General features: G+C 37.9%; 1 protein-coding gene and 2 long non-coding RNA genes across 4 annotated transcripts in view; 2 read left to right on the top strand and 1 right to left on the bottom strand.

Annotated features, from left to right (window-relative positions):
• Positions 1–2,248: 2,248 nt before the first annotated feature.
• On the top strand, positions 2,249–6,072 carry LOC144657448 (uncharacterized). The gene is made up of 2 exons (XR_013571533.1): positions 2,249–2,769; positions 3,679–6,072. It is a non-coding gene; the product is annotated as an uncharacterized LOC144657448 (long non-coding RNA).
• Positions 6,073–13,619: 7,547 nt separating this feature from the next.
• On the top strand, positions 13,620–18,634 carry LOC144657473 (microfibril-associated glycoprotein 4-like). Its single transcript, XM_078517818.1, has 4 exons — positions 13,620–14,024; positions 14,678–14,792; positions 15,593–16,013; positions 17,279–18,634. The coding sequence occupies exons 1-4, from the start codon at positions 13,704–13,706 to the stop codon at positions 17,514–17,516; spliced, it is 1,095 nt and encodes a 364-aa protein (XP_078373944.1). The 5' UTR covers positions 13,620–13,703; the 3' UTR covers positions 17,517–18,634.
• A 4,911-nt stretch (positions 18,635–23,545) lies between these two features.
• Positions 23,546–27,929, bottom strand: part of LOC144657529 (uncharacterized) — a 59,394-nt gene continuing 55,010 nt past the window's right edge. The window contains exons 2-4 of one of the 2 annotated variants that reach the window (XR_013571544.1): positions 26,646–26,809; positions 25,813–25,907; positions 23,546–24,202 (exon numbers count right to left, since the gene is read on the bottom strand). This is a non-coding gene — a long non-coding RNA (uncharacterized LOC144657529). Of the gene's footprint in view, positions 24,203–25,812; positions 25,908–26,645; positions 27,508–27,929 lie in introns of those variants that run through there. The other variant, XR_013571543.1, reaches the window with a different exon arrangement.

Here is a 27,929-nt window from a genome sequence, read left to right as displayed (position 1 = left end):
TTGTCTGTTTAAGTTAGCTATTAATTTAGATGTGCTTCCGGGTGTCTAAATTTTGTCACTGACAGAAACCTCTTGCTATTTCTTGCATCAAATCTCACAAATCTCTCAAAGAGATGAGTTAGTGCTAAATATTGTAGAAATCGTAATTACAGATAGGACAAAAGCACCAAATGTGACATACAAAGAGCCTTTGAACACATTATTTCAAAAATCCAATGCTTCATAACATCCTTTAACTTGGAGGCGGGTGTGACGTCATTTGTTACGTCACACTAATGTTTTGTGTTTTATATGATGATGAACAAAATTCGGGTCAAGACTGTATTTTTGTCGCAGAGTAAGTGACACCGTAAATTTGTACTCTTTTCAAACAAAATTGTACAATTAAAAATTCTTTTAAAGTAAATCCGTTGTGGATAACCTTAACGAAACGTACGCGCATCTACATTGCTTTCTATTTTCCGACCACCACACGTGTCTCAATGTGACCTGGTCTAAACAAGGACTTCCCATATTATTTTGCATAATAATAACAACTTTATTATCGTGTCAAATCTGTAGTAGCTGCGTATTTCACCAAAATGGAAAGATAAGTGGCTGCAGCCCCCCCCCCAGTGCCGAAATTTTTCGGGCAAAATGCTTGGAATTCGGGCAACAAGCCTAGAGAAAAAAAGAAAATAAGCCGAAAAATCTCAACATAACGTTCAAAACGAATCACACCAACAGAAAAAGTATTGGAAATACACCGAACATGGGGGTTCAAAAGTCCAAATCTCTCATTCATCTGCTTTCGTTTCCTCTCGCAAACTGCTTTAATCATCTTCGATTTTTCTCGCAAATTCTGCATGACCCCTCAGTTTGATTCAGTTGCAATCAGCTTTTCCATAGTTTGAGCGTTTACGCGCGGTGGATCCAGTGTGAGACCTTGAAACAAAGCTGTTACAATGCGATGAAGTTAATGCTTTTGACTCAAATGTTAAGTTCTCAAGACTAACTTAAAACTTTCAACGAAATGTTTCACACGCTTTTGTTTAACTTTCAAGTGGGGGAAAAACAATGTAAATTGGCTCCCCAAAAATAATGTATTTTTTGCTGAACTAGAGTGAATAAAATATTTCCGAAGAAAAGGATACAGTGCATTTAAATTTTCGGGCAACGCCACGGAATTAATCAAAGGACTTCAAGCAAGCAGGCTAGTTAAGGTTTGTACACAATTATTTAAATGTCGTTTTTGTCGTCCATTTTATATGCCTCTTTATTCGGTTTTAACCCATGACATTTTTTTTCGAGCAATAAGGTCTCCGCCCCCCAGGTCCGAAGGTGCCCGTACGCCAATGCTTGGGTGGTGAGATCCTCATTGAATTCATCTTATCTGAGGGCAGTATATTGACCTTGTGCCACATTATTATGTCTTACTTGGGTTGCGAGTTCCTTAAGGAACTCATGTTATCTGAGGGCAGCATATTAACCTTGTGTTAGATTATTATGAATTACTTGGGTTGTGAGTTTGTTAGTTATGGAACTCATTTTATCTGAGGACAGCATATTAACCTCGTGCTACATTATTATGTCTAACTTAGGTCGTGGGCTTTATGGAACTCATGTTATCTGAAAGCAGTATATTGACCTCGTGCCACATTATTATGTGTTACTTGGGTGGTGAGTTCCTCATTTCATCTGAGGGCAGCCTATTGACTTCGTGCTAGATTATAATGTCTTACTTGGGTGCGGAGTTCCTAATGGAACGTATTTTATCCGAGGGCAGCATATTGACCTTGTGCCACATTATTATGTCTTATTTGGTTAGTGAGTTCCTTATGGAACTCATGTTATCCAAACGCAGCATATTGACCTCGTTCTAGATTTCAATGTCTTACTTGGGTGGTGAGATCCTCATTGAATTCATGTTATCTGAGGGCAGTATATTAACCTTGTGCCACATTATTATGTCTTACTTGGGTGGTGAGTTCCCTATGGAACTCATGTTATCCAAACGCAGCAGATTGACCTCGTTCTAGATTACAATGTCTTACTTGGGTGGTGAGATCCTCATTGAATTCATGTTATCTGAGGGCAGTATATTAACCTTGTGCCACATTATTATGTCTTACTCGGGTGGTGAGCTCCCTATGGAACTCATGTTATCCAAACGCAGGACAAGGCGGAAAAACCGCTGATTGGCTGAGCGAAATGACGTAACATTGCCCGCTCGACGCTAATGCGCTTGCGCGTATTTTTCAAATTTTGATATTCAAGATGGCGGATAACCATGAGGTTCGTTCGTGTGAGTCGAAAAGGTGTCGGTTCCTTACTGATCTTTCAAAGCTCTTTCGATTTACTTTATGGGAAAGATTATTATTTATTTGTCATTGACTTTTGCATATTGAGTGGCTTCTAAAGAAGCCGTTTTTGGTTTTCGTTCGTTGGAGTTCCACACGATTTTCAGACAAGACAACGAACGGTACCAATGCAGCTTCCAGTGCACGGCTTTCACCTCAATTTTACGACGTGGTTTTCTCATATCTGTTGAGTAACCGATAGTCACGATGGGGTAATTCCTGGAACCGGGTGACAGCTTTCTGCTGGATCTTCGAAACTTGCTCTTTGAAGAACTGCACATCAAATTTTGAGTCGTTGTTTTCATCAGTTTAATCAGGATCGGAATCGTTGTCGTTTCCATCGTCTTCGTCAGTGGCGTCGATTTCATCGTCTTCTCATGCCAGATACCTATAAAACGATTGGATACAAGATACCTAGTCAGTGAAAAAGGTCAGTATACCTACAGTAAATAATGATTACCTTTTTAAGTGCGATTTTAATTCTAATTTAACTTCGGAATCGAACTGATTTAACTTTTTCTATTAGAAATTAAAAGACTTAGGAGTGTAATTTCTGAGGGTTTTGCATGTTCATTGTAAATACAACAAACCTCTGCAATAATCTTTTGTTATATTTCCAAGTTGGGAAGTCTCCTGTTAGCACCACAAGGTTTTGCTTCAAGTAGGTGATTCATAGTGCGATAATTGGCCACACCTTTTAGATTTTGTTCGAATTCATCTATTAACCAAGTTGTGCTTAGCAGCTCTAACTCATGTCTGGCTTCATCTGATTCTTTAAAATCATTCAGAAGTGGAAACAAGATCAGAATAATAATGGATTTCATTCAATTTTAAATCACAGTTTGTGAATGCCTCCTTGGGGACCTACATGTATCACTAAAAAAATGTATGTACTATTCTCTAGCCCTGCTTTTTAACTTTCATGCAAGGGAATATCGTTGGAGGTTATGTCAAGGGTTGCAGCAATTTAATGTTTAGAACATGTGGCAATTATTTTTATCATTTTTATTGCCCAATAAAGGACTATAAATTCATTTAGACATGGTTTTTAAGACCAGTCAGAATAATTACAAAAAGTGAGCAAAGTTTTAAAGGACTATAAATTCATTTAGACATGGTTTTTAAGACCAGTCAGAATAATTACAAAAAGTGAGCAAAGTTTTATCATTTATACTCATAGCTGGACTAGATCATTTTAATTAAATGTATTAAGCAACACTTGGTTGCTATTCAGGTGCTGAGTATCAAGTCCAAGGGGCATAGTATCTTGTCCAGCACCTAATGCAGTAGTGCTTTGCTATAGAGAACACAACTAATTTTTTTTCCCTTTTAACCTTAGATTTTCACAGCTTTGCTTCACATTGGTCAAGTCCAATCTTCTGTGCTCTATTTACAAGGTGCTCAGGTAGCTTGACACAAAGTAGTCATGAAGGGTGGAAGAAAATTTTTCCAGAATTGATTTCACGTCTATTCCTCGTCTGCACTGCTTGACAACACCATTTTTCATAGTCACTGGGACTGTCGGATGGAGCTTGTTGATGTCAGGTGGCAAGGATACAGCTGGTATTTTCTCCTGCACATCTAACAACCCTGTGCACATGTGCCAGGCAGTGCTTGTGGTGGCTGTTGTAGGATGATGACATGTGTGAATAAAGTAGATGTCGTCTTCAATTAAGAGCAAGAACTGCTTCTTCTGAAAAGGATCGGAACACTTGTATCTAACATACACGTGTAGCACTTTAGTATGGTTAACCCAATTGAGTAAAAGTACATGTACCATGATTGTAATGATGCTAGGTCAAGGGCGAAGGAAAACAATTTAAATTCTTAGGGTTGAAACATCAAAAACTTGCTTTGTACATGTACATTGTACATGTAGAATACCATGGCCAGCTGTATGATACTTAATGTCTGTTAGCTAATTACATGTACATGTATCTTTCACTCAACCAGAATGTTAGTAAGTACTGGGCTATGATTTTTTTCAGGTGTCACTATTCTGAGACCTTTACATGTACATCTTTTATCACCACTGCTAAATAAAAAATTGGCTGCCACTTATGTTATTTCAATTTTTTCACTAACATTTGACATAAATGTTGTCTTTACTTTGTATCATTAATTTTTGACTTAATAACTTTTTCGAAGAAAGTAAAACTAAAAAAATGAAAAAATGACATGTGCAATGTAAGAAAAAAATATTATTCCTACTGCCATAGCTTCCATGATTCTCTTCTTGACCTCCTTCTTGTTAGCCTCTGCTAATGCTTTTCCATAGTTCCGAAGAGTTTTCGGATGGCAACTATATCCGAGGACCATCCCTGACATCAGTGAATTGTAACTGGCACCAGACATTTTAAGATTCAGGCCATTTGCCTTTTGCATAGGACAAATTTTCTAAAAAGAAGCTTTGTGTCTTAGTATATTTCTATTGTATGTCTTATGAGGAAGTTCCCTTCCTGAGTGCTTAACCTGGTATAACCTGACCCTGTCAAAACTTTCTTTCAATTTAAACCTAGTCAATTTCAAGCAAGAGCAAAAGTCTTGAGGGTGTAAAGAGTCTAACTGAAAAGAAAAGTATTGTGTTGTCAAGGGGAACTTTTAAACAGTACCAGTTAAGTAATACTGTTGAAAGCTCAACTAGTCCCCAGTGAGCTCATTTCTTTTCCAGTCCATATTGGTGGGTAGAGCTTTTACACTAGTGTGTGCTGCATGTATTTGTACGAGTTAAAAAAGAAAAACGTGAGGAAGGTTAAATAGTACTTGTAAGTATAGTTGCAGTCAGTATACCAGTAATAAAATACATCTATTTTGTAATTATATATTTCAAGGAAAATACCTGATTGCGAAAAAACAAAGATTGTGAAGTATAGCAAGGGTCCTAACTTTTTGCAGCTCCATCCTTTTTATAGAAGGTACCTCCTTGGAGTCATTAAGTATTGCTGTGTATACTTGTTTGAATAAACCAGGAGCGTGATTGTTACAAAACTGCTCCATATCAGTGGGGTCGTACAGATGTGCTCCACCCATTGTGTAATGATGTGCTAGTACTTTGTGTAATTAGTTAACCAACTTGCTGAATGTTGATTCACCTAAAAATAATTTTCGACCTTATTTACATTCTGTCATAGGGGTGTTATAAATTCCTTGAACTTGTGGACTTCGTTCTATATCATTTGTTAGATGCTGCTTTTACTTGTTTGGTTGAATTTTATACACAGTATTTTTTTTAAAAAAACCCAAGCAGGATAGTGCACATGATGTTTTTTTTATTATATTTACTGATGTGCCTTTACTCATGAGAAAATAACTGAATTAAAATTTTATAAATAGACGTCTTGATTTGACTAAATTCAATTATTGCATCTATTTTCCTTGCTTGATGTTAAGTTATGCTCTTCAATATCTGCCATTTAGAATTATTAGTAAGCATATACCTCCGTTTCTCTATAAAAGAGTGTTATTCTCAGCTTTGACCTCATCGATATGTTTTTGTTGCTGGGCATTTTCTTCTTCAAGCTCCTTGTTTTTCTGTTCAGTATCTGCAAATGTTATTGCAATCCTTACTAAATATCTTGTCTTCGGAAACCTATTTATAGTAATAACATTAGCGATAATAAAAATAATTATAACTTGTAGTATTTCCATTTGTGGTACCAGTCACGGGGTTCTCATTCATTCTTTTCAAGTGAAGTGTAAGGTTACATCTGAATTAAACAACTGCAGTTTAAAATGGTGTTTCTATTTATTAAGCTAAAATATTTTTTTAATCTGGGTAACTACTGAAGCAACATCTTGAAAAAGATGCTTGGAATACCATTTCATTGGGAAACCCATTTAAAAATAAAAGCCATTTAAATTCCACACACCTTTAAAGCGGTCATTCAGGTTTGAATTTTCCGGCAATACACAACTGTTTTGACCTTTCCTCTTCAGTCTTGCATTTGATCTTTAAGTTTACATTTTCACGCTCCAGACTCTCGATGTGTTTAAGCAGTTCACTCCAGGTAGGGGGATCTTTCGGTGAAACCTTCACTGTTCGGGTGTCTTTGCTTTCACTTTCACTTTTTATTACAAAAAAATATTTTCTCGACTTTTGCCCTCTTGTAGAAAAAAGAACGAAATTTAAATGAATTATACACAAAAGCGGACTCGCCTTTCTGGGAGAAATATAGTTTGTTTCAAGGTATGCGAGTGTCGATGTCAGCCTGAGTTAAATGTGTTTGACAAATATTTCGGCCTGACAATTTACCGACCAGCTAAGTCCTCAAACACTGAAACAAAACGCTGTGGGCAAGTGGTGAGTCTTCCACTTTCACTTGTCGTCGGGGGAACATATCGATTTTTCTGTCTTAGCTCTTCGTGATGTCGTACACAGAGGTACACACTTTCTTGAAACCCGTAGTTTAAATACTCAGTTTTAGCCACACAGGAAATTTCCCCCCAACAATAAATATTTTCGGGCCTTGTTACGAGATTTTCTTTATTGCTCAAAGCTCTAGGAGCCTTCACACAGAACATATTTTAAGCGATGTAAACATAAAAATCTTGCGTTTGTGTTGCAGTTTAGCCGAAGACCGGCTAAATTGATATTGACATTAGCGGCTACACGGCAAAAAGGCGGGAAAATCGTGAGGGAAACCGGCACAAAATGGCCGTGTCGACGAATACAAGAACAACGACAAGAAATAACTTGAACTCACAAATGTTTATTCATACAAATTAATTCTAAATACAGTATACTAGTTAAGAAAGCGCTTTTAGGAAACGAGCTATTTACAACAATGAGAAAATCGATAACACAAACAACAGCCATCACGATAAACAAGATGAACTGCTTACCGTTCGCTAAACTGCTCATCGAAAGGGAGTGAGGCGATGAAGACAAACGCCAATGCAGACTCCTTCGCCCGTATTTGGATTTCCATCTTTCAAGGGCGTTTAAAAAAAGTCATTGCAACGAAAAAAAAGTCATATTTGATATGTTCTTTGAAAATGTCCAAACTTTCGTCCACGGAGTTCCTGACCTTAACAATTCACGTAACACCTTAACAAACGGGAAAAACCACGGTCGATTGGGCTCCTGTTGTCATGTACAGCTGTCGCTTCAGTCCATAGAACAAATGCCAAAACTTTTAGGAAAACTTAGTTCAATTGCCGTCAAAAATGGCCACCCGAAAGTCAAGTGATCGAACTTTGAAATGCAGTGAGAAGCCGCAGTCTCAAACTCATGTAAGCAGCCGTAACTGGTTCCTAAATACGTGGCAAAATGCTATTTGTCGCCCTGCACCGTCCGCCATTTTTAATTCGAAATTGGCGGGATTTTGCACGCGCATGCTCAGTGGTTTTTCCGCCTTGTCCAAACGCAGCAGATTGACCTCGTTCTAGATTACAATGTCTTACTTGGGTGGTGAGTTCCTCATGGAATTCATGTTATCTGAGGGCAGTATATTGACCTCGTGCTAGATTATTATGAATTACTTGGGTTGTTAGTTCGTTAGTTATGGAACTCTGAGGGCAGCATATTAACCTCGTGCCACATTATTATGTCTTATTTGGGTGGTGAGTTCCTTATGGAACTCATGTTATCCAAAGGCAGCATATTGACCTCGTTCTAGATGTCTTACTTGGGTGATGAGTTATAATGCTAGATTATAATGTCTTACTTGAATGCTGAGTTCCTTATAGAACTGATTTTATCCGAGGGCAGCATATTGACCTCGTGCCACATTATTACGTCTTATTTGGGTGGTGAGTTCCTTATGGACCTCATGTTATCTGAGGGCAGCATTTTGACATCGTGGTAGATTATTATGTCTTACTTGGGTGGCGAGTTCCTTATGGACCTCATGTTATCCAAACGCAGCATATTGACCTCGTGCCACATTATTATGTCTTATTTGGGTGGTAGTTCCTTATGGACCTCATGTTATCTGAAGGCAGCATATTGACCTTGTGTTAGATTATTATGAATTACTTGGGTTGTGAGTTTGTTAGTTATGGAACTCATTTTATCTGAGGACAGCATATTAACCTCGTTCTACATTATTATGTTTAACTTAGATCGTGGGTTTTATGGAACTCGTGTTGTCTGAAAGCAGTATATTGACCTCGTGCCACATTATTTATGTGTTACTTGGGTGGTGAATTCCTTATGAAACTCATTTTATTTGAGGGCAGCATATTGACCTCGTGCTAAATTACAATGTCTTACTTGGTTGGTGAGATCCCCATGGAAATCATGTTATCTGAGGGAAGTATATAAACCTTGTGCCACATTATTACGTCTTATTCGGGTGGTGAGTTCCCTATGGAACTCATGTTATCCAAACGCAGCATATTGACCTCGTGCCACATTATTATGTCTTACTTGGGTGGTAGTTCCTTATGGACCTCATGTTATCTGAAGGCAGCATATTGACCTTGTGTTAGATTATTATGAATTACTTGGGTTGTGAGTTTGTTAGTTATGGAACTAATTTTATCTGAGGTGACAGCATATTAACCTCGTTCTACATTATTATGTTTAACTTAGATCGTGGGTTTTATGGAACTCGTGTTGTCTGAAAGCAGTACATTGACCTCGTGCCACATTATTTATGTGTTACTTGAGTGGTGAATTCCTTATGAAACTCATTTTATTTGAGGGCAGCATATTGACCTCGTGCTAAATTACAATGTCTTACTTGGGTGGTGAGATCCCCATGGAATTCATGTTATCTGAGGGAAGTATATCAACCTTGTGCCACATTATTACGTCTTATTCGGGTGGTGAGTTCCTTATGGAACTCATTTTATCTGAGGGCAGCATATTGACCTCGTGCTAGGTTATTATATGTAACTAAGGTGGTGAGTTCCTTACGGAATTCATGTTATCTGAGGGCAGCATATTGAGCTCGTGGTAGATTATTATGTTTTACCTAGCTGATGAGCTCCTTATGGAAGGCTGATTTTCAAGTACTGTTTCGATATGAAACAAGTTGTGCCCGACATAGTATAACAGAACTCTCAAAAAGGTTTGAAAGTCGACTTTCAAGAGGTATTCCGAACATTGTAAACAGAATCCCCTTTAAACTTAAAAGTTTATAGATTGATTCCTAGGAACTAGTCCTCTATAGATCAAATGTTTTTCTGAACTTTGAGGAACAGAACTTTCTTGAGGGGTTAAAAGTTGAATTTCAAGTACTATTTCGCTTCAGAAAATGTTGTTTCTGAAGAACAGTTTTCTTTTAAAATTTTAAGGCTGTTTTTTTCCAAATAGTGTTTGTGTTTGTAACTGTGTTATCACCCAATGCAGCCAAACCCATAATGTGGACGCTTCAAGTTTTGAACGGCTGCTCACACCCAGGACTGTCATTAACCCTATTTAGACCCGGGGAGGACTTTTGAGGCCCAAGCTAACTTTGAACGCTTATAACGTTTTCAAGATTTAACTAAACGCTGCTAAACCTTGCGAGTTTATCTAAACTTTATCTGGGAATAATTTAATAGGATAGTTTATTGCATCAGGAACTTGACATCACCATGGCAACGGCATTTTGACAGCCATGTTTCCAAAATTTGTAGCTTTCGTGTTTCTATTAATGAAAATTAACTTTAATGCAATTAATTTTAAAAAGGCTAAAAAGAGCTAAAAGTTCTTAAAGTTCTTAAAAACAAAACTTTTTCGATTCGAAGGTCATCATCAGCGTTAAATGACCTTCGAGTCGAAAACGTTTTGTTTTTAAGAACTTTAATAACTTTTATCTCTTTTTAGCCTTTTTAAAATTATTTTATGAGCAACATTATAGGCGCGTTACCACGGCAGAAAAATTTGGGTACGGACACGTCAGCAAATTGGTCTGGACCTTACCACTTTTTTTAGAGAAACAGTCAAATCAAAACGGGGCCATAGGCGCCTATGGCTCCGTTTTGATTTGACTGTTTTTCTAAAAAAGTGGTAAGGTCCGGACCATTTTTGTGACGGGTCCTTACCCAAATTTCTCTGCCGTGTAAACGCGCCTATAACACTTTAATGCAATTATTTTTAACTTTTTACGGATTTTAAGCACAGTTGTATTAATTTTGAGTACTTTGTAGTAGTTTTGGGTGGTTTTCTGTCGTTTTGAAAAAAAAAATCGAAATTCAAGATGGCGGATCCAAGATGGCGGCTCTTTTGACATCATGATTTTATTGACACGTGATGTGACGTCATCATCCCACGTGATGTATACCAAACGATAGAGTTTTTGACATACTATAAATGCTATAAGTTTCATTGTGATTACTTAAATATTCTGGAAGTAACATGGGGGGCTTTCAAAGCCCCCGCCCACTTCCCGGTCCCACAAGGTCCAAAAAAGCCCGGTCTGAATAGGCTTAAGCTGGCACATGGCAATATAGGACTATGTTCGAGGCTGGGAGAGCCCAGCAGATTGCAAAAGAAATTAACAGAAACAACATCAACCTTCTTGGTATCAGTGAGAAAAAGATGGATCAAATTTGAAAAACTTCGATTATAATCTGGCCACATCATCCTCTACTCTAGACATGCAAGACACACACATGAAGTTGCAAATCGATACCTATGCTACATCCTCGGGGTCGAATGACCAGAAATTATCAGTACCAAAGATCACAGGAGAAAAACAAAGGAAAAGAGGATGCTGACTCAAATCATTACAATGAGAAAAAGGAAATGGATCGGCCACACTCTAAGTAACCGCGTTATAGTGTAACCGGGCAGGTCTTTTTAAGAAACCGCTAGGAAAAAGAAAGCATGGAAAGGGAAAAAACAGCTGGAGGAGGTCAGCCGAACAAGAACTGCTGCAGATAGGACTATGGTGAAGCGAAGTAGAACTCCAAGCCCAGGAAGAGAACAGTAGATGACCTTTGCTTCCCAAAGGAGCGGTTGGGATAAGAATAATAGAGATTTATTACTGTACTTCAAATTGTGTTCTGGCTTTATTATGTATTATACTGCACAGCCGTGTGTGCTTCGTTATCAACACACGCACTACCACAGACCATGTGATTTATTGCAAATACGCGTGTGCCTATTGTATGACGATACTGTTTTTCTTTGTTATACAACTCAAATTAAGATAAGTAAAATCGAAGCAAGGTGTAAAACCATTCCCTTGTGTCATCGTCAAAGCTTTTCTGATTATGCTTGTTCAAAGATAATGAGACAGTCAAGGAGGAATAAGAAATATATTTTTTAGATGGCCTCAAATCACGCACTTATAAAAGATCAAGGCTCGACAAGGCATCAATGCGAATGTATGACCTAATTAGAGAAAATCGCGCCTCAATCTATGTGAAAAAAGACCTGTGATTGCGTACTGTGGTCTTTGTCCGCTGAAATTCGTTATTGGACAAACTACAGGTAACCTGAGACTGTGTCGTCCTCTGTTGACGTGCTAGAGTTGCAATTCTCTCGATGTTCTGTTCTTGTCCTTTGCCAATTTAGCCATTTTTTTAAAAAAAAAAAAAACTGATAAAGTCAAATCAAAAACCTATCACACCGTATGCAAATTACCAAAATATTCTGGCTCTTAATTTTACAGCAACTCAAGTAATGTTTACGTGCATGTAAACGCGTGTAAAGACACGACACTTGCCATATAATAGAAAAGCAGACTGCTTGCAGTCTCGGGAAAGGAAATATTCGAGCGTGAAACCCCTTGTGCGACGCAGAACAATCAGAGAACTACGAATTCCATGATGTTGGAAAAGCTTTTCGTCTGGGAAACGTAGGCCCACTCGTGTTTATGTCGGCCGCCATTTTTGGATGGAGTTGTCGGTAAGTGGGAACAATTTGCATATTCTTTGCATTGAAATCAAATTCATGCAAAATAAAAGTCTAAGAAGTCAATTTTTCCTTATTTTCTCTTGAGATCGCGTCAACTTTTTGCAAATGCAAACGTGCGTGCACTACGAAGCGTAGAAACAGTTTTCGCAAATGTCCATGTAAAGGGTTTGTACAATCGAATACAAAACTTGCCTCATTTCTAATATTTCCTAAATTGCACAGACATTTAAAGAAAGAAAATGATAACTTTTGAATATAAAGTAATCTTTTCATTGCAGAGTGCAGCGGGACTCGATTTGTATTATATTAAAGAAGAAAAATCTTCCCCCAAGCTAAAATATAATTAGGTAGGCACAGTATGGGGCCCAGTTCTCGGCCGGGTCCAGTTCTCGGCCACTTTGTGTTATTTCCTTCAAACGATAGACTGATTCATGTGCTTTTAAGTATCTTGAGTTTGATCATTCAACTCGATATAGAAAGCTCACACGTCGAGTTTACGCGGAGGTAGGTGAATTTGTTTTCCCGAAAAATTTGTTTGTTTACGGCTCCTTAAAATTCATGGATGTAGTTAAATTCGTATTTTATCCGAAAGCCCCTACCAAACGAGCTAATTTTTGGCATGTGAAACGTAGAATAATTCAGCTTTCTGCTTTAGTTAACTTTTCGTTGAACCGTTGTATTTTTTGGTCTTAATTTATTTCGAAATTTTTTCTTGCGACGTTTGCGTATTTGCCAGTTCTCGACCACCCTGCTCGCTATCACAGCTTAGCGCGTGGTTTTTAATATAGTTTCAACTGCTGCTGCCAGAATAAAAGAAAGAAATGTTTTAAAAATAAAGTTCAATCTTATCTCTAAGTTTTGAGCTGACTCTTGTCTTGTCTATTATTTCTATAACACCTAACTCTTTCAATACCTTTTCACTGCAAAATAAACCATCGAAATGCATTGGTCACACAATGCGGTTTTGCCAGAACCTGCACATAGGCAACTAGGCGCGTTAAAAACCTTCTTTTCTAAAGTAAAACAAAGCCTCATAAACATAATTTGGGATCGATATAACATAAATAAGTTTACAGAATGATTTTATGACTGTGAAAATTAATTGAGCATTTTTTTTTTTACAGATAATTACGCACGAGCTTTTTAGTGGCCGAGAACTGGGCCAAGGTGGCCGAGAACTGGGCCCACAAATGGAGCTTTTATTTTTATTATTGCTCGGGCAAATTATGCGTTGACAAGCCGAAAGCTTTACACCAAAAAGCTGAATAATGTAGCTAACTCTGGGCGAAATTTCAAGTTCCTGCGGTTCTTCTGAAGTAAGAAATACAAGTTTACGTCAAAAGTGGCCGAGAACTGGGCCCCATACTGAACTTGTGACAGATGTTTATTATTAATAGAAATTAAGAAAAAAATTAATTAAGAAAATTCCTTTTATTTTATTACGTTTCACAATTGCCAACATACCCGTAAAACAAATAAACAACAGTCTACACCCAGAACGAAACGCAAGTTATTTGCCAGCTAAAAAACTTGTCATCTATAACGAAAGATAAGATGGCGAAGTACTAAACATGCATCTCTGGATAATAATTGTCGTCTGCAAGGCTGTGCACGGTATAAGCCGTATTTCACAGCCTGATATGAAAGCTGTTAACTTCGCTAAAGCGATAGCAGGACAAAGGCTCAACGGAAGCGTGATAAAAGAAATAGAAGTTGAGTCAGAAGGTTCATGTAGACTTGAGTGCGTCGAGGAAGATCGATGTCAGTCTTACAACTTTGGAACTACAAAAAATAACGCTGACAGATTCAAATGTGAACTGAGCGACAATGATCGATTTGTTGGTTTTATAAACTTTACAAAAGAAGAAAATTTCAACTACAGAGGAATACAGGTGATTTTAATAAGCATTTGTTTAGAACTACTCATTTTTTTGTCGATGAGGAACTTTTTACGCTTCATGCTCAAATTAATTCGCAAGCACCTTCATTCAAAGGTTCGCACCTGTTTCACCGTTTATCAACATTGAAAGCATTCGTTTATTTTACGCAAGGTTGACTGTTCGAAAATTTAATTATAAATCGTATTATTCAAAAATTGCAAAGTACAGTAAACACCTAAAGTAAACTAATTTTGTAAAACTTTTTGGAACAGTTTTTCACTCAAACTTTTATTTTAAACAACTGATAACATGTTTGTAAACTACCGGTTATAACGCAGGACGTTAAACACGATGCAATCATAAACTGTCACATAATACAAATATAATAATGGTACTAATAACAATACATTGCCTTGGTTTGAGTTTCTGCATGTCCGCTTTTGACTACGAAGTAATTCTTATGTGTACGGTGTAAGTTCTGTTGAGCTGATGATATTAAGTGCATTTTAAGAAACAAGGCACTTTGCTTAAATTGTGGACGGTTACCATGGCAACTTCCTGGAGTAAATAACCACTTAACTATATCGTCTGTATTTAAATGAGTTAAGATAAATTATAAGCAGCGTTAACAAAAATAACACTGAAATAACATTCCTTTTGAACAGAGTATCTGTGAGACGGATAGTTCTCCCTGTGGTGACAAAAGTATTTGTATTCCCAACTATCAAGATGACACCGTACGATGCCAGTGTAATGATGGCTATACAGGAAAACCTTGCAGTGAGTTAATAAATTGTTTTTGCGGATTTGAATTGTAAAGAATCATGAAAAGGTGTTTATCAATTAGCCGGACACAAGTTGCTTGGAAACGTTTGTGAGTTCTCCCAACAGGAGTCCAACCTAAGAACATTCGCGCACCGGTCGTATATTCTACCACCGAGCTACCGAGGACTTGTGGGAAATAGGAGAAATACAGCTGTTTCGAGAAAAGAAGTCGAAACAAAGCACAAAAGTGCACGCGAAAAGACCGAAAGGAAGTATGGGTCGAAGAAGGGAGCTACTGCACGTGCTAAATACTTATGAGATATAACGACGTGACAAACGCGAAATTGCAAGTTTTCTTTCTTTTCAGACATGTGGAAACAAGATACTTTTAGCCATGCTGAATGATAGAAGAATTTTTAAAACTCAAAGACATGCGACAGTGAAAGTAAAGCTACAGAAACAGGCCTTCTGAGAGGAAAAATAAATTTTTCACGTGCAAAAATACAAACGTGTACAATACCCAGACCACCATTCGGTTTTGTCGCGTAGGCTTAAATGCAGCTTTTATCCGACAACCTTTCTCGAAGTAGCTGTATTTATAATTCACAGACAAAAATAATACTTGAGATCAGTAGGACAAACATAACATTAACGTCATTAAAGAAAGATGTTTATCAGTCAGTTCTTGTCTCGCGTGTAACCGTAAGAGAAATTTTGAGTTATATACTGTCATTTCCCTAAATGATAAGGTAAATAAAGAGAATCAACTTCAACTAATTAAAAACATCTTTCTCTATTCTTTTGTCACCTAAAAGAGCCCGTGAACTGCGCTCAACTCTTTCAGGATGGTTTCAAATCCAGTGGCGTGTACCCCATCAATCCAGATGGCGGCAAACCGATAAAAGTGTTATGTGACATGTCCACAGACGGCGGAGGTTGGACCGTTGTTCAGAGACGTTTGGACGGCTCCGTTGACTTCTATCTTGCTTGGGTATCCTATAAAAACGGGTTTGGAGATCTAAAGGGCGAGTTCTGGCTTGGAAACGACAATCTTCACCGTTTGACAGCCGCTGATGACGTCATGCTGAGAGTTGACCTGGAAGACTTTGATGGGAACATCACATTCGCTGAGTACACGACTTTTAAGGTGGCAGACGAGGGAGATAAGTACCGGCTTTTGATTGGAGGTTACAATGGAACGGCAGGTGACTCCATGATCTCTCCATATTCATTAAAGTAAGTAAATGCAATACCATTTTCTCAAGGGAGCAACTATTACTGAAACATTGTAAAAGTTTGCTTCCGTAGATTCATTTAAAATAGCCTGAACAGGGATAGTGTCACGAGAGGTCTTCTAAGTTTTTAGTGTAAGCTATGCTAGAACTATGAGGGTACACTCGCTGGTCAACGAAAATAACCTTTAAAAAATAAAAGAAAGGCTTGGTACCTGGCACTGACTAAAACGAGCACTTTGATGTTAGCCCCCCCCCCCCTCCGATGGTGCACAGGTATAAAGTTTAACGTAAGCTTACAGTTTACCAATAATATGAGGGAAGTAAAGAAAAATGTTAAGCTAGGTAGGGGACCAAAAGCGGATCGCCTTTTAGATTGCTCGAGTAAGTTAAAGCGATAAATCTCTAGATATAAGTACCGGATCTAGCTTAGCTCATTTCTCTGACTCAAAACGTGCACGATCATGCTAACTGCTTTTAAGTTTTCCTAAAATGGCACCGTATTGCCATTTTTGTTACGGTCGTCTTGTGCCCCTTGATTTGCTAATAGGTCTGGGAGGCCTGGTCTTCTTGCGTTTCTTTCGAGCTACTCCTTCTTGCTTTCTTGGTCGTGTTAGTCGTCGGCGGGCTGCTTGAGAACGATCTATCAATTCTTCTCGATCTCCTTTTGACTTTTTGTCGGCATAAGCTGAGGATCTTAAAAAAGAGAGCACTGTAGCTTCTTATACGACACCAGGCTGTAATATTAGCCTGAACGAATGAAGAATAAATATCTTCAAAGATGGAATAAAAGAGCAATGAGGTTTTCTTCACGGTGAAAAAGCGTGACTGTCCGCCATGATGTCCCGCCCAATCCTCCTCCAGATAATTAACAATTATTTCATGGACGCACGTTGGATATAAGATGGTAGATAGCCAACGTGGCGCGTAGCGCCGAGGTTAGCTATAACTATCTCATATCCAACAAGCGCTAGTGGAAAAATTGTCTTATTAGAAACACTCAAAGAATTGCAATTTGTGAGCTTCCCGTCTGTCCTCGCTGACGCGTACACCTGCCATATTTCTGGTCCATGGTATATGAGCTCATATAACATGGTCTGTAAACCAATCAAAACACAGGAATTGCAATATACCATGGCCGGTTTTTAATAGAAAATTTTAGACAAAAACGCAGACAAAACACTGTTAATGTTGTCGACTAGTATTTAACATTTTATAACGTGCATTAATAAATTACATATATGTGTGTCGCCTTTTATATTTTGCTAGCAATATGCAGTTCTCCACAAAAGATAACGACAATGATCTTTTGGCGAGTGGCAGTTGTGCTCAAAAGTATAAAGGCGCCTGGTGGTACAGGGATTGTCACCGCTCCAATCTAAATGGTTTATATCTCAACGGATCACATTCTTCATTTGCTGATGGGATCAACTGGTACGAATTTAGAGGACATTATTATTCACTTAAACGTGCCGAGATGAAAGTAAAGCCCATTTCTAAGCAGTGATGTCTTCAAATCAACCTCTCCTTCCTTGAGAGATAAGGCTGACCTTGGCGCCTTTTACCGATTTGTATTTAGTTTACCTTGGAGCGCTTTCCATTTGTGTGGAAAAACCGGTGAAAAATTTCCGGCAAATGGAACCGCGTATTTTATCGAGCAAAATGGTGATAGTGCGAAGCAGCAAAGTGGCACTAACAATAATATTCCGATCATTTCGGTAAAAACGAGAACAGGAAAACCTCTGAAGATACACACTTCATTTTTTTCGAAAAATTTTCGAGTTGGGTGGATCGTTCTATTTGCTTTTTCACCGTAACAATTTGTTTTTCCGTCAAAAGAGAAAGCGCTCTAAGACTGTACTATAAATTGTGCAATAACTTTATCATGTATAACACTGCACAGCCTTTTATGCTTCTATCAAGCACACTAGCACAGTCAATGTGATTTATTTTACAAAGCTTTACATGTAGGAGTACTGTATGGTGATGGTTTCTCCCATGTTGCACTAAATTTAAATTGAAACAGAGTAGAAATCGAAAATAATGGTAGTTATTAACTTTATATTGGCTGCGGCCGCACTTGGCGAGTTAACCGAGTTAATTCCAATTAATCAATTAAAATTAACCGGGTTAAAAAAAATGTCTAGTGCGGCCGCGTATTTGGAGAAATAACCGACTCTTAACCAGGTTAGCGGTTCCCATGGAAATTAATCAAAGAACAATAGATTTTTTAACTGGGTTAGGTTAATTCTAAACTACCTTTCTGGGTCGTTTTAACCAAGTTAGTGGTTTCTTATCAGATTCAACTATTGTCTTATTTGCCAAATGTGTCAATCATTTCCATGTGAGAGAAGATATTCCTTTCCATCACACGCAAACATGGCGTTCGGACATAATTCGTGGCCTAATTCTATATTTCCCTTGCTATTAGGATACTCTAGAACCACCAGAGAAATGCGGATTATTTAGTTCAGACAGGGCTCTCATCGCTTCTGATGATCTCTTCCGTCTTTTCGCCGATTCCTTGGAAAAACGTGCACTTGAATGTCTTGAAGGCGATTTCGTTTCGATATGGCGATGAGCCTTAGAAGGACTGCTGAAGATCAACCTATTCGAAACAACTGGGCTTGAAATTTGCGTAGAACGCATTCGGAAGAAATAGAACGGTGTAAGCCGAGAATGCATTGAAATAAATCTTAAAAGCAGGAGAAGAAATGAGCAAGTAATAGAGTTATCATGAAAGCCGGCCGTTTTTGTTAGTTAGAGATAGTCGTTCTTTGGACTTCCCATACCACCAGTCTGCAAATAATTTCCAGAAGGAGGTTGTTTTTAAGCAATTGACAAGCAAGTGGTTTAAAGTCTGTTTTTCAGTATTGCATAGGAGACAAATGTCGTTGTCAGAAAGACCATCACGATAAAGACTCATCTGAGTAGGGAGTATGTTGGGTATAATTTTATATTGGAACATGATGATTTTGGTTTCTTTTGTAATAGTGAAAGGTAATTGATAAACCTTTTGGACATTACTCTCAGTAAAGCCATGACGAAGGATCTTACTTTGCGAAGTTGGTGGTTTGAAGGAGTTTTGTAGGAAAGTAGAGTAAATTGAAGCAGTCGATAAGAGTGTTTCACTATTTTGATTGACAATGTCGGTATGGTTACACAGTTTTAGTTCATTTTTCCACGCGCGTGGTATGGCTTCAAGGAGGCTGTAGTAAACGGTGAAAGGCACGTTAAGGTTGTATTTTATTTTAAATTCAGCAAGGTTGTAAAAAAGTCCATGCTCGTTCAGTAAATGGTGCAGATGAACAATTCCTTGGGCGAACCAATTTCTATAAAAGATTGGCTTTCTGTCGATAAGAATGTTGCAGTTTTTCCATAGAATTTCCTGTTTAATATCACTGTTGTTGTCATCTAGTGTTTAAAATTTTGCCAATATTTTAACCCTTTCACTCCTAAACGCGCATTCAGGCGCTATTTGGAGGTGCAGTCATTGATTCACTTGTGACGTCATCAATTAGCACGTCAGTGGAATTTCGTGATAAGAATCTGATAGAGCTTGGATCGACCTTTCTACCGGACTGTTTATTTTGAATATCGGTTGCATTCTGACAGAGCTAATCAAAGAAAAACAAAATCCATTTTTGGTGCAAAGTCGTTGCTTAAACAGGCCAGTACACCTGTTATTGGTCAAGGTCCCCTTTTCAGGGTTTTCCAATGATAACGTCAAAACTTTTTTGGCCAAAAGAAAGGATATGAAGAGTAGAAAGTAACGAGAATAAGAAAGCGGAAAAACGGAAGAAAAAGGGGCCAAAAAAATTTGGAACGGTTCAGCAAAAAAAAAATCCACATTTTGGCTTATGCGCATGCACCAAAGTAAAATATTGCACATTTTTACACAGAATCTTCATCAAAATGTTGCTGAAGTGTAAAAAAGTGCTTTTTTTTTAGCAAAGTTGAGGTAAGTTCAAGACCATAGCATCAAAATTTCAGTTTAGCGGCTAAAAAGAACGCGTTTTTTGAGGAAAATTTGGGAGTCAAAGGATTAAGATTGAGCGATAGAAATCCGGCAGATTTTCAAGCTTTAAAGATTAAACATCATAGTTACAATTCGTTAAGAAAGTGAGATTGCCGTGGTGTCGCATAATATGGTCCGGAATGAATTTCCATGCCGCGGATGAGTTGCTTTGAATTCTGTAAATCCAAGCTGTCTTTAGTGCCTTTTCCATAATTGTAAAATCACACATTTTTAGTCCACCGTGTTTTTTTCTCGCCTATTATGCTATTTCTTTTGATTTTAGGTGGTTTTTCCGTCCCAGATAAAGTTGAACGTAATCTTGTTGATTTTCTCGATAAAGTGGTATGGGACGTGCAGGACGGAAGCATTAAAGATCAGTTTAGATAGACCTAGTGTTTTGACTATATTAATTTTTCCATATAACGTTAACTTCCTTCTTTGCCACGCACTTAGCGATTTTTCTACGTCTCTTATTTTGGCACCGAAATTGAGTTCATCTGCGTCAATTTGGTTATGTGAAAAGAAAACACCTAAAGAAAGTATCGGTTCTTTCGGCCATTTGAAGCCGATGGGAGTAATCTGTCTGTTTTTCCACAGCCCTAACCACATTGCTTCAGTTTTCGTGGTATTAATCTCTAGGCCGGAGATGGAATTGAAATCTTTAAGAAAAGTAAGCAGCTCATGAACTGATTTTATATCGCGGACAAAAACAGTGGTGTTATTGTGCTACTTTTATTTCGTTGTCACCAACTTGAATGTCTTTGATGGAAGCATTGCTTTTTAAGGCTCTTGCAAATAACTCGATTCCTAAGATAAACAGAATCCGGATAGGAGGCAACCCTGTCGAACTCCGCGTTGTAGCGGGAAAAAATCAGAAGCATGACCGTTATTGATGACACAACTGGAAACATCGTTATATATTATTTTGATCCAATTTAGGATATCAGGCGTAGTTGAAGTGGTTAGGAGCGGCATATAGATAGTTCCATTCTGTCAAGTCAAAAGCTTTTTTAAAATCGAGAAAGATAGCTATACCTTTACAATTTGTTTGGCTTGTGAAATAAATAGTATCTTGTATTAGGCGGATATTTTCACCGATATAGTCGACCCTTGACATAGCCAGTTTGGTCGGAATTTATGATCTTGGGTAGTACTTTTTCAAGTCTTTTTGCGATAGCTTTGGTGAGGATTTTGTAGTCTACATTTAGAAGCGAAATTGGCCTCAATTTTTTTTAAAAAGTTTATCCTTAGATTTTTTCAGAAGTAGTGACATGATCCCTCTTCTCTGGGTGATAGAAAGCTTCCCAGATTGGAAGGCGTGGTTAAGACTGTCTGTTAAGGTTCTCCCGATTTCGTGCCAGAAAAAACGGTAAAATTCTGCTGAAAAGCCGTCAGTGCCTGGTGTTTTTCCAGATTGGAAATCTTTCAGTGCTTCAAGGCATTCTTCCGTGGTTATTTGACCTTCGCATGCTAATTTGTCTTCCTCAGTTAGCGGAGAAACATTTCCTCTGTTGAAAACCATTGATTCTTCAATTTACTCGGGTCTACATTTTTTGATTTATCAAGGGATTTGTAGAACTGTTTTTCTTGATCACTTGTAAAGGCATTTTCAGTGATTTTCAAACTTGTAACTGTCTTGTTCTTGTAATTTCTTTTTTCTAGGCCGTAGAAGTATTTCGTGTTTCGCTCGCCTTGCTCGTGCCATCTCACTTTACTCCTTAGGATGGCGCCTTTTGTCTTGTAATTCATTATTCTTTTTAGTCGCATTTTTTCTGCGTTAAGTTCGAGGAGTAATTTCTTGTTGTGCGGGTGTTTCTCGGTTTGTGCCTGCAAGGTGTTGATTTTTTCTTGCAGTGACTTCTCTTTATCTTTGTTCACTTTTGCTTTTTGTTTTGAATATTTCACGGTGAAGCCCCTGATTTACATTTTAAAAAGATCCCATTTTAGGCCCAAATTAGTTATATCGGAGTATTTCTCCCTAAATATATTCGTAGGGCCGCGATGTAATACTCATCTTTGAGGAGAGCGCTATTAAACTTCCAGAAACCAGGTCCTTTTTTCTGAGCTAGAGTATCTGATTGGATATGTATAAAAGTGACAGCTGAATGATCACTTTCAGGTGCTAGTAGGATGTCGCAACCTTTCGTTTGGCTGCAAAGGTCTTCTGAGACTAAGAAAAAATCTAAACGACATTGCACTTTAAGTGACTTATTTCTTCAAGTGAAGCTGGAGAGATCAGAATTCAAACTTCGCCAAATGTCGGGGAGACTTAGAGTATGGCAAGACGTTTCAATAGCCTTTATGACTTTTGTTTTCTGTGTGACAGGTTTTCCACTAATTTTATCCTTTGCAGAAAGCGGGCAGTTGAAATCGCCTCCGATTATTATATTATCTTGAGAGAATTCTTGCAATAATTGATCAATCCTTGCAAAGAAACCTAATTGCTGGGTTGCGTCATTTGGAGCGTAGAAGTTTACGAGAACAATAGATTGTTCGTCAAGGGAGAGTTTAATGAACCTGCCATTTTTGTCACAAATAGTTTTTTTCAATTTTACAGTCCACTGACGGGTTAATTAGAATCATCACGCCTTTGCTATGGTTTGTGTCATGACTATATATCACCCTGCCACCCCATTCATTTTCCCAGAAAAAATATAGAAAACGGCCAAAACAGCAAACTCAAACAGACCGTCAAAGTTGCGGTTTCATGACTGTGGCATCTGCAGTGAAGATTAGTGAGATTCATCGAATATTACTATTTAATTTTATCAGTTTTATTGTTTAAAATAGGCTACATAACAAACCCCAACTGTACTTTTTGTCAAGTGAGTCGAGAAACTATCAATTTCTTTTTGTTTGAATGCACTTTCTCAAAGTCCTTTTGGAATACGGTGACTGTTAATATTTTGAATAGGCTTGGTAGTTGCGGGTGTCTTTCGTTACGTGATGTTATCATTGGAATTCTGAAGAAGGGAATGGACTTGGTAAACTATATAATATTTTTAGGAAAAACTTATCTTTGGACCTGTAAACGAAAAGGAATTAAACCCAACTTTGATCACTTCAAACAAATTTTAGAAATCAAATACGAAACTGAAAAATATATAGCTTTTAAGACAAATCAGATTAACATGTTCAACTAAAAATGGAAAGCATTTGAGGAAAACGTATAGAATAAGCAAAGTTAAGTAATAAGTTAGGTAAGGGGGGAGATTTTATTGGAGCTATAGCGTTGAACAATAAAACAAGAGGCTAACGGCCACTAAGCATGCAGGATGAAAGTGAGCCTTTAGCTAGGCTTTTAAATAATAATAATAATATAATAATAATAATAATAATAATAATAATAATAATAATAAAGTTTTTTGGGCGCATTTAAAAAACTCAATGCGCTTACATTTCTATATTTAAAAAGAGGTTAGCTAAAACTAATATAATGTTATAATTTCCTAAGACACTAAAAAATTAAATAAGTGAAACAACTAATCAAAGAAAAATATTAAGGTTACATAAAACTAGGTTAGCCCAATAAAAATAGATCAACAATAAAATTTCCGAAACAAAAATGTTTTTAGTGCAGATTTAAAAGTCGAAAGAGATGGTGCATTCTTGAGAGAGTCCGGTAGGCTGTTCCATAGTATAGGTGCAGAGAAAGAGAAGGCACGTTCACCGTATGTCACAGAGTTCACAGTAGGGACAGTAAAAAGTAGTTTAGAAGAAAAATATAGATGATTCCGTTAAATAAATCGCCTTGACCTAATACGATCATGAACGCTAAAGATAAACCTCTCTGCAAACATCTGCATGCATCGCATGCCTGCGTTCTGCTAAACTTTCATACCCATTGCACAAATGTAAAAATATCGATTAAACTATTTCAACGCTTTTGTTTTGAACTTGTCAGTACTTCTTAAGATTTTATGTCTCTGGTAGTTTCACATCTCTAAGAAACCAGTATTTGAATAGTTAATAATACTGAAAGGCTTTCACTAAAGGAGCAATCAGATCGTTGAATGTTCAGGATGAAACTGATGCTTGTTAGTCTATTAGGTGTCTTCCCTCTTTTGATCTTTATATCTTCGATCTTCTTCTTCAGCTTTGATCTTCCCGCTGCAAGACGTTTATAGAGTTCAGTCAAGATGGAAATCAAGTTCTAGACAAGTCTGTTCGCCACCCTAGCGAGAGAAAAGAAGAAAAAATGAATCCAAGTTATTCAGCTATATTGCCCTGCATGAAGTCATTATTTTTACGATGTTCAAAATTTTCATAAAATCGGCGAAGGGGAAAAAGCTAATGGGAAAGAACGAAAAAGAGATGAAAATAAGCCAAAAAAGAGCAAGAACGGCTACGACCAGGTGGAGATTAAGACAGGTTACATACGACAATCTTGACCTTCTCCCTTAACTTTGGTTGGTTAAAGAGTAAACGCGTATTAGCCTGCTAACAGACGTCTCCTATGTACAACTATTGCAGAAGCGTTCAAGTGTACGCGACAACGCCGAACGTTTTATTGGTAGTAGTTTGTGGTCTTTCAGCACGATACAGAGTTTTCATTCCTTGCTGTGAAAAACATGAAGGTGAATCAAGCAAAGGTAACTACCGCTACAAATCCATTTCTCCAAACAGTTGTTTCCTTTTCTTTACGGGGTCCCTATTCCACATGAAGCAAAAGAAAAAGATCACATTTAGGCGGACTAACGTGTATGAACCAATCCAGCGTTTTATTTATCTGGTTATGGGTGTTTTTAGGTATCTTGTTCCCATAAATCATACTACATGTATTTGTTTATCGGATTAACAAAAACGTCGAGATCTGACGTCGTATGAAATTGCAACTGTGTTGGTTTGTTATAACCACAGTATCTGATGGCTACTGATCAATCCTAACATAGTTATCGTTTTAAGGTACCTAAGAAAAAGGTGATATAAAGCTTTGGTGACAGGAGTGGTTTATAATATCTGTGGTAAAACTATAATTGTACTAGTAGTTGTTTGATAAAACATTAACAAACAAAAAGTAACGATGAAATTCGACGTTTTGGTGTCGTCATCAGGCCATTGTCAAGGTAATTCACGTACAAAATATAAATAAAAACAACTATTTTTAATAAAGCAGTGTTGTCGCCAAATTGATATGATAGAGAGTGCGAAAATAACTAAAAAAAATACACAAATGATTTGTACGAATAGAGTCCGATTGCACGTTTCGATTGTGTTTTAGCTGCCTTAGCTGTTTTAACAGTTCGTTCAATCAACGTTTGCGACCAGCAGCCTTTACTACCACTAAAAGAAACAGGATTCATTATTCGAGTGGTCTTATCATTAAAAAAACGGATATTATAAAAAAAAAAAAGAGCTCAAGGCCCTTAGCCAAAAAGTGCAAAAAATCACCCAGACCGTGTTTGTGAGCTGCAAAATTGACCAAGAACTTGAAATGCATGAAACAAAGCCACTGATTGTAAACCAGCAATGTGTCCTTTATAAATTCCAATGTGACCTGTGTGATGCCGGCTATGTAGGCTACACGCGCGGACATCTACACGATCGTGTGGAAGGACATAAACATCACCAATCCTCTATTTTCAAACACTTGTTTTAATTTGAATTTTGTACATAAGTTACCTGACAATGGCGTCATGCCGACACCGTAACATTGGATTATATCCTTAGTCTTTGCTTGTGTATAATCTAGTAGTTACCAGTTCTAACATGTAATTACTTTTAAAATTTCTCATCATACCAGTAATTACAAAATTAATAATGCCATCATGTGATAAATACCTACGTGCATTTTGGTTGTTGTTCTTGTTATGTTAATTCAGTGACTGCCCCACTTAGTAGATATTCGACTAGTCCTCGAACACAGCAAAATGCGCTGCCCTATGAATGAAAAAAATGAGCATAGTAAGTTTAATTTGGTAACTCTCTTTTATTAAGTGCACCTTTAGCTACAGTCGGTTTGCTTTCTTGCGGTTCAACCTACCTGTTTTCCCCAAAAGAAATTTTGTATTTCTGTCAAGCAAAAGCCTCGCTAAGCCACACACGTTCTGTGCTCGTTGTAAACAGTGGGTGGCATCACTGTCTCTCTCTTTAAACTCTTCGATAGTTTTTAGCAGAGGATGACACAGATGCAACTTATTGCATGATTTGAAATTTTTGTGTATCATCTTGGTTTTCCAAATCGAGATGTTTGTACGTCGATGTAAATAGAAACCAGAGAGGCTGGACTGCAAACAGTCCCAAGTTACCTTACAAAGGTTTCAGTTAAGGAAACAAGTACCTGACTAGATCTGTCGAGGCTTCAGAACTGATAATTTACGAATCCCGCAGCTTTCTTGTTCGAGCGTACCAACGACGCGATCGACTGCACGTACTGGTGCGAACACTTATCGCTAAACACGGCACCAGTTCCAAAGACTGAACTGAAGGCAAGTGTCCAGCGATAGTCGTGCAAGATGGTGCCGTCGAATTTTTAATCAGTTTTCAGCTGCAATTCAGGCAAATATGTGGACGATTTGAACTGGGGAGAGGGGGTACGGAAAAAGGGATTATTATTAGCTATCGGGCAACAGAACCCTCTCTTTTGTACAACGTTAAACAACATCATCGCTCACCCACCATTCTGATGGAGAAGGGTCTTTAGATTTTCATAGCCATGCACCAATGAAAGAGAAGAGATTTACATTGATTCAAAGTAACAGCTAGCGTGATATGAGGACAAACTGATTTGCGCATTTGATGTGGTAGGGATGTATGATCTGCTGTCTTCTTTCTGTTTACCACTAACGGAAAAATAACACATTTCCTCAGTCAAAGCTAACAACAGCTAGGCTGGTAAATCGTGGCCATGGCAACAAGGGATGACTCACTGAATTTCCTTCTCACTACACCGTACCGTGAGTGATACCTGTCTTATAGTGCTGTCTTATCTGAACCGTATTAGCTATTGCTAACTACGCCTTGCTGCAGATGTCCGCGACTACTAGTTGAATAGGCTTTATTTTGTGCGTGTCGTTGTGTTGAAAGATACGTCCAACGGTAAATGCAAGCAGACTTTCTAGTTTAGAGCTTCGTGCATAAAACACTGAAACTCCAAACCAGACGCCCTGCTCGCAGGCTGTGCTCCTTCGTCCTTCAACGAACGATGGAGGTTAAATCTGTCATCTACCCTAGTAGAAAGTATAAACAGTTCCTCGTTATTCCCAGTGTCCGTTTTGACACTCGCACCTACTGTTTAAAAGCGTATTACATCCAAAATCTTAATTCCTTTACAAAAATGATAGTCAAAATAAGAACACTTAAGAATGAAATATAAATATAACACACAAGCTGTTGCTAACTACTCCTTACTACATCTCTCTATGACCACTTGCATAGGCGTTACTTTTTGTTTGTTGCAGATGTCGATGTGTTGAATTAGTGGTAAGTCTAACGATCATATTGATGGTCCTCCTTGCGAGCAGACATTGTTGTTTGGAGTTGCGTGTTATTGCGTGTTATTATATCTCTGAGATAGTACGCACGCTGTGATTGGTCAATTTTACGGGCCGTATTCTGCAGTACGGCCCGCGAAATTTGACTGAGAGTTCTCCTGATGCCATACGCCTTTGCAAGTTGAAATGTCTCGCGAAGAAGATTTTCAAAATTTTCTACAACGTTCGCAGTCAGAGGAAAAAAGCGAGGAACAAAGGCGAAGCGAAGAAGGTCTACCGAACTTTCAACTCAATTTTTGTGATCTGTTGGAAGAAGAAAACTTCCCTGATGTGGCGGACTTTAGAGCAACCCGGGCAGGATTCAAGTCAAGAACTGTCAGAACTTGAAAGTTTCATCAGTGCCGAGAAATATGCAAACACGGTCAAGAAGACGAAAAGTGAATGGAAAGGGTTCGACAATTATCGTCAA

This window comes from Oculina patagonica, chromosome 1 (genome assembly GCF_052425735.1).
Source record: "Oculina patagonica isolate OP01 chromosome 1, crgOcupat, whole genome shotgun sequence".
In the NCBI taxonomy this organism is placed as follows: domain Eukaryota; kingdom Metazoa; phylum Cnidaria; class Anthozoa; order Scleractinia; family Oculinidae; genus Oculina; species Oculina patagonica.
The sequence above is the reverse complement of the archived record's forward strand: the minus strand, read 5'-3'. Positions and strand labels throughout refer to the sequence as shown.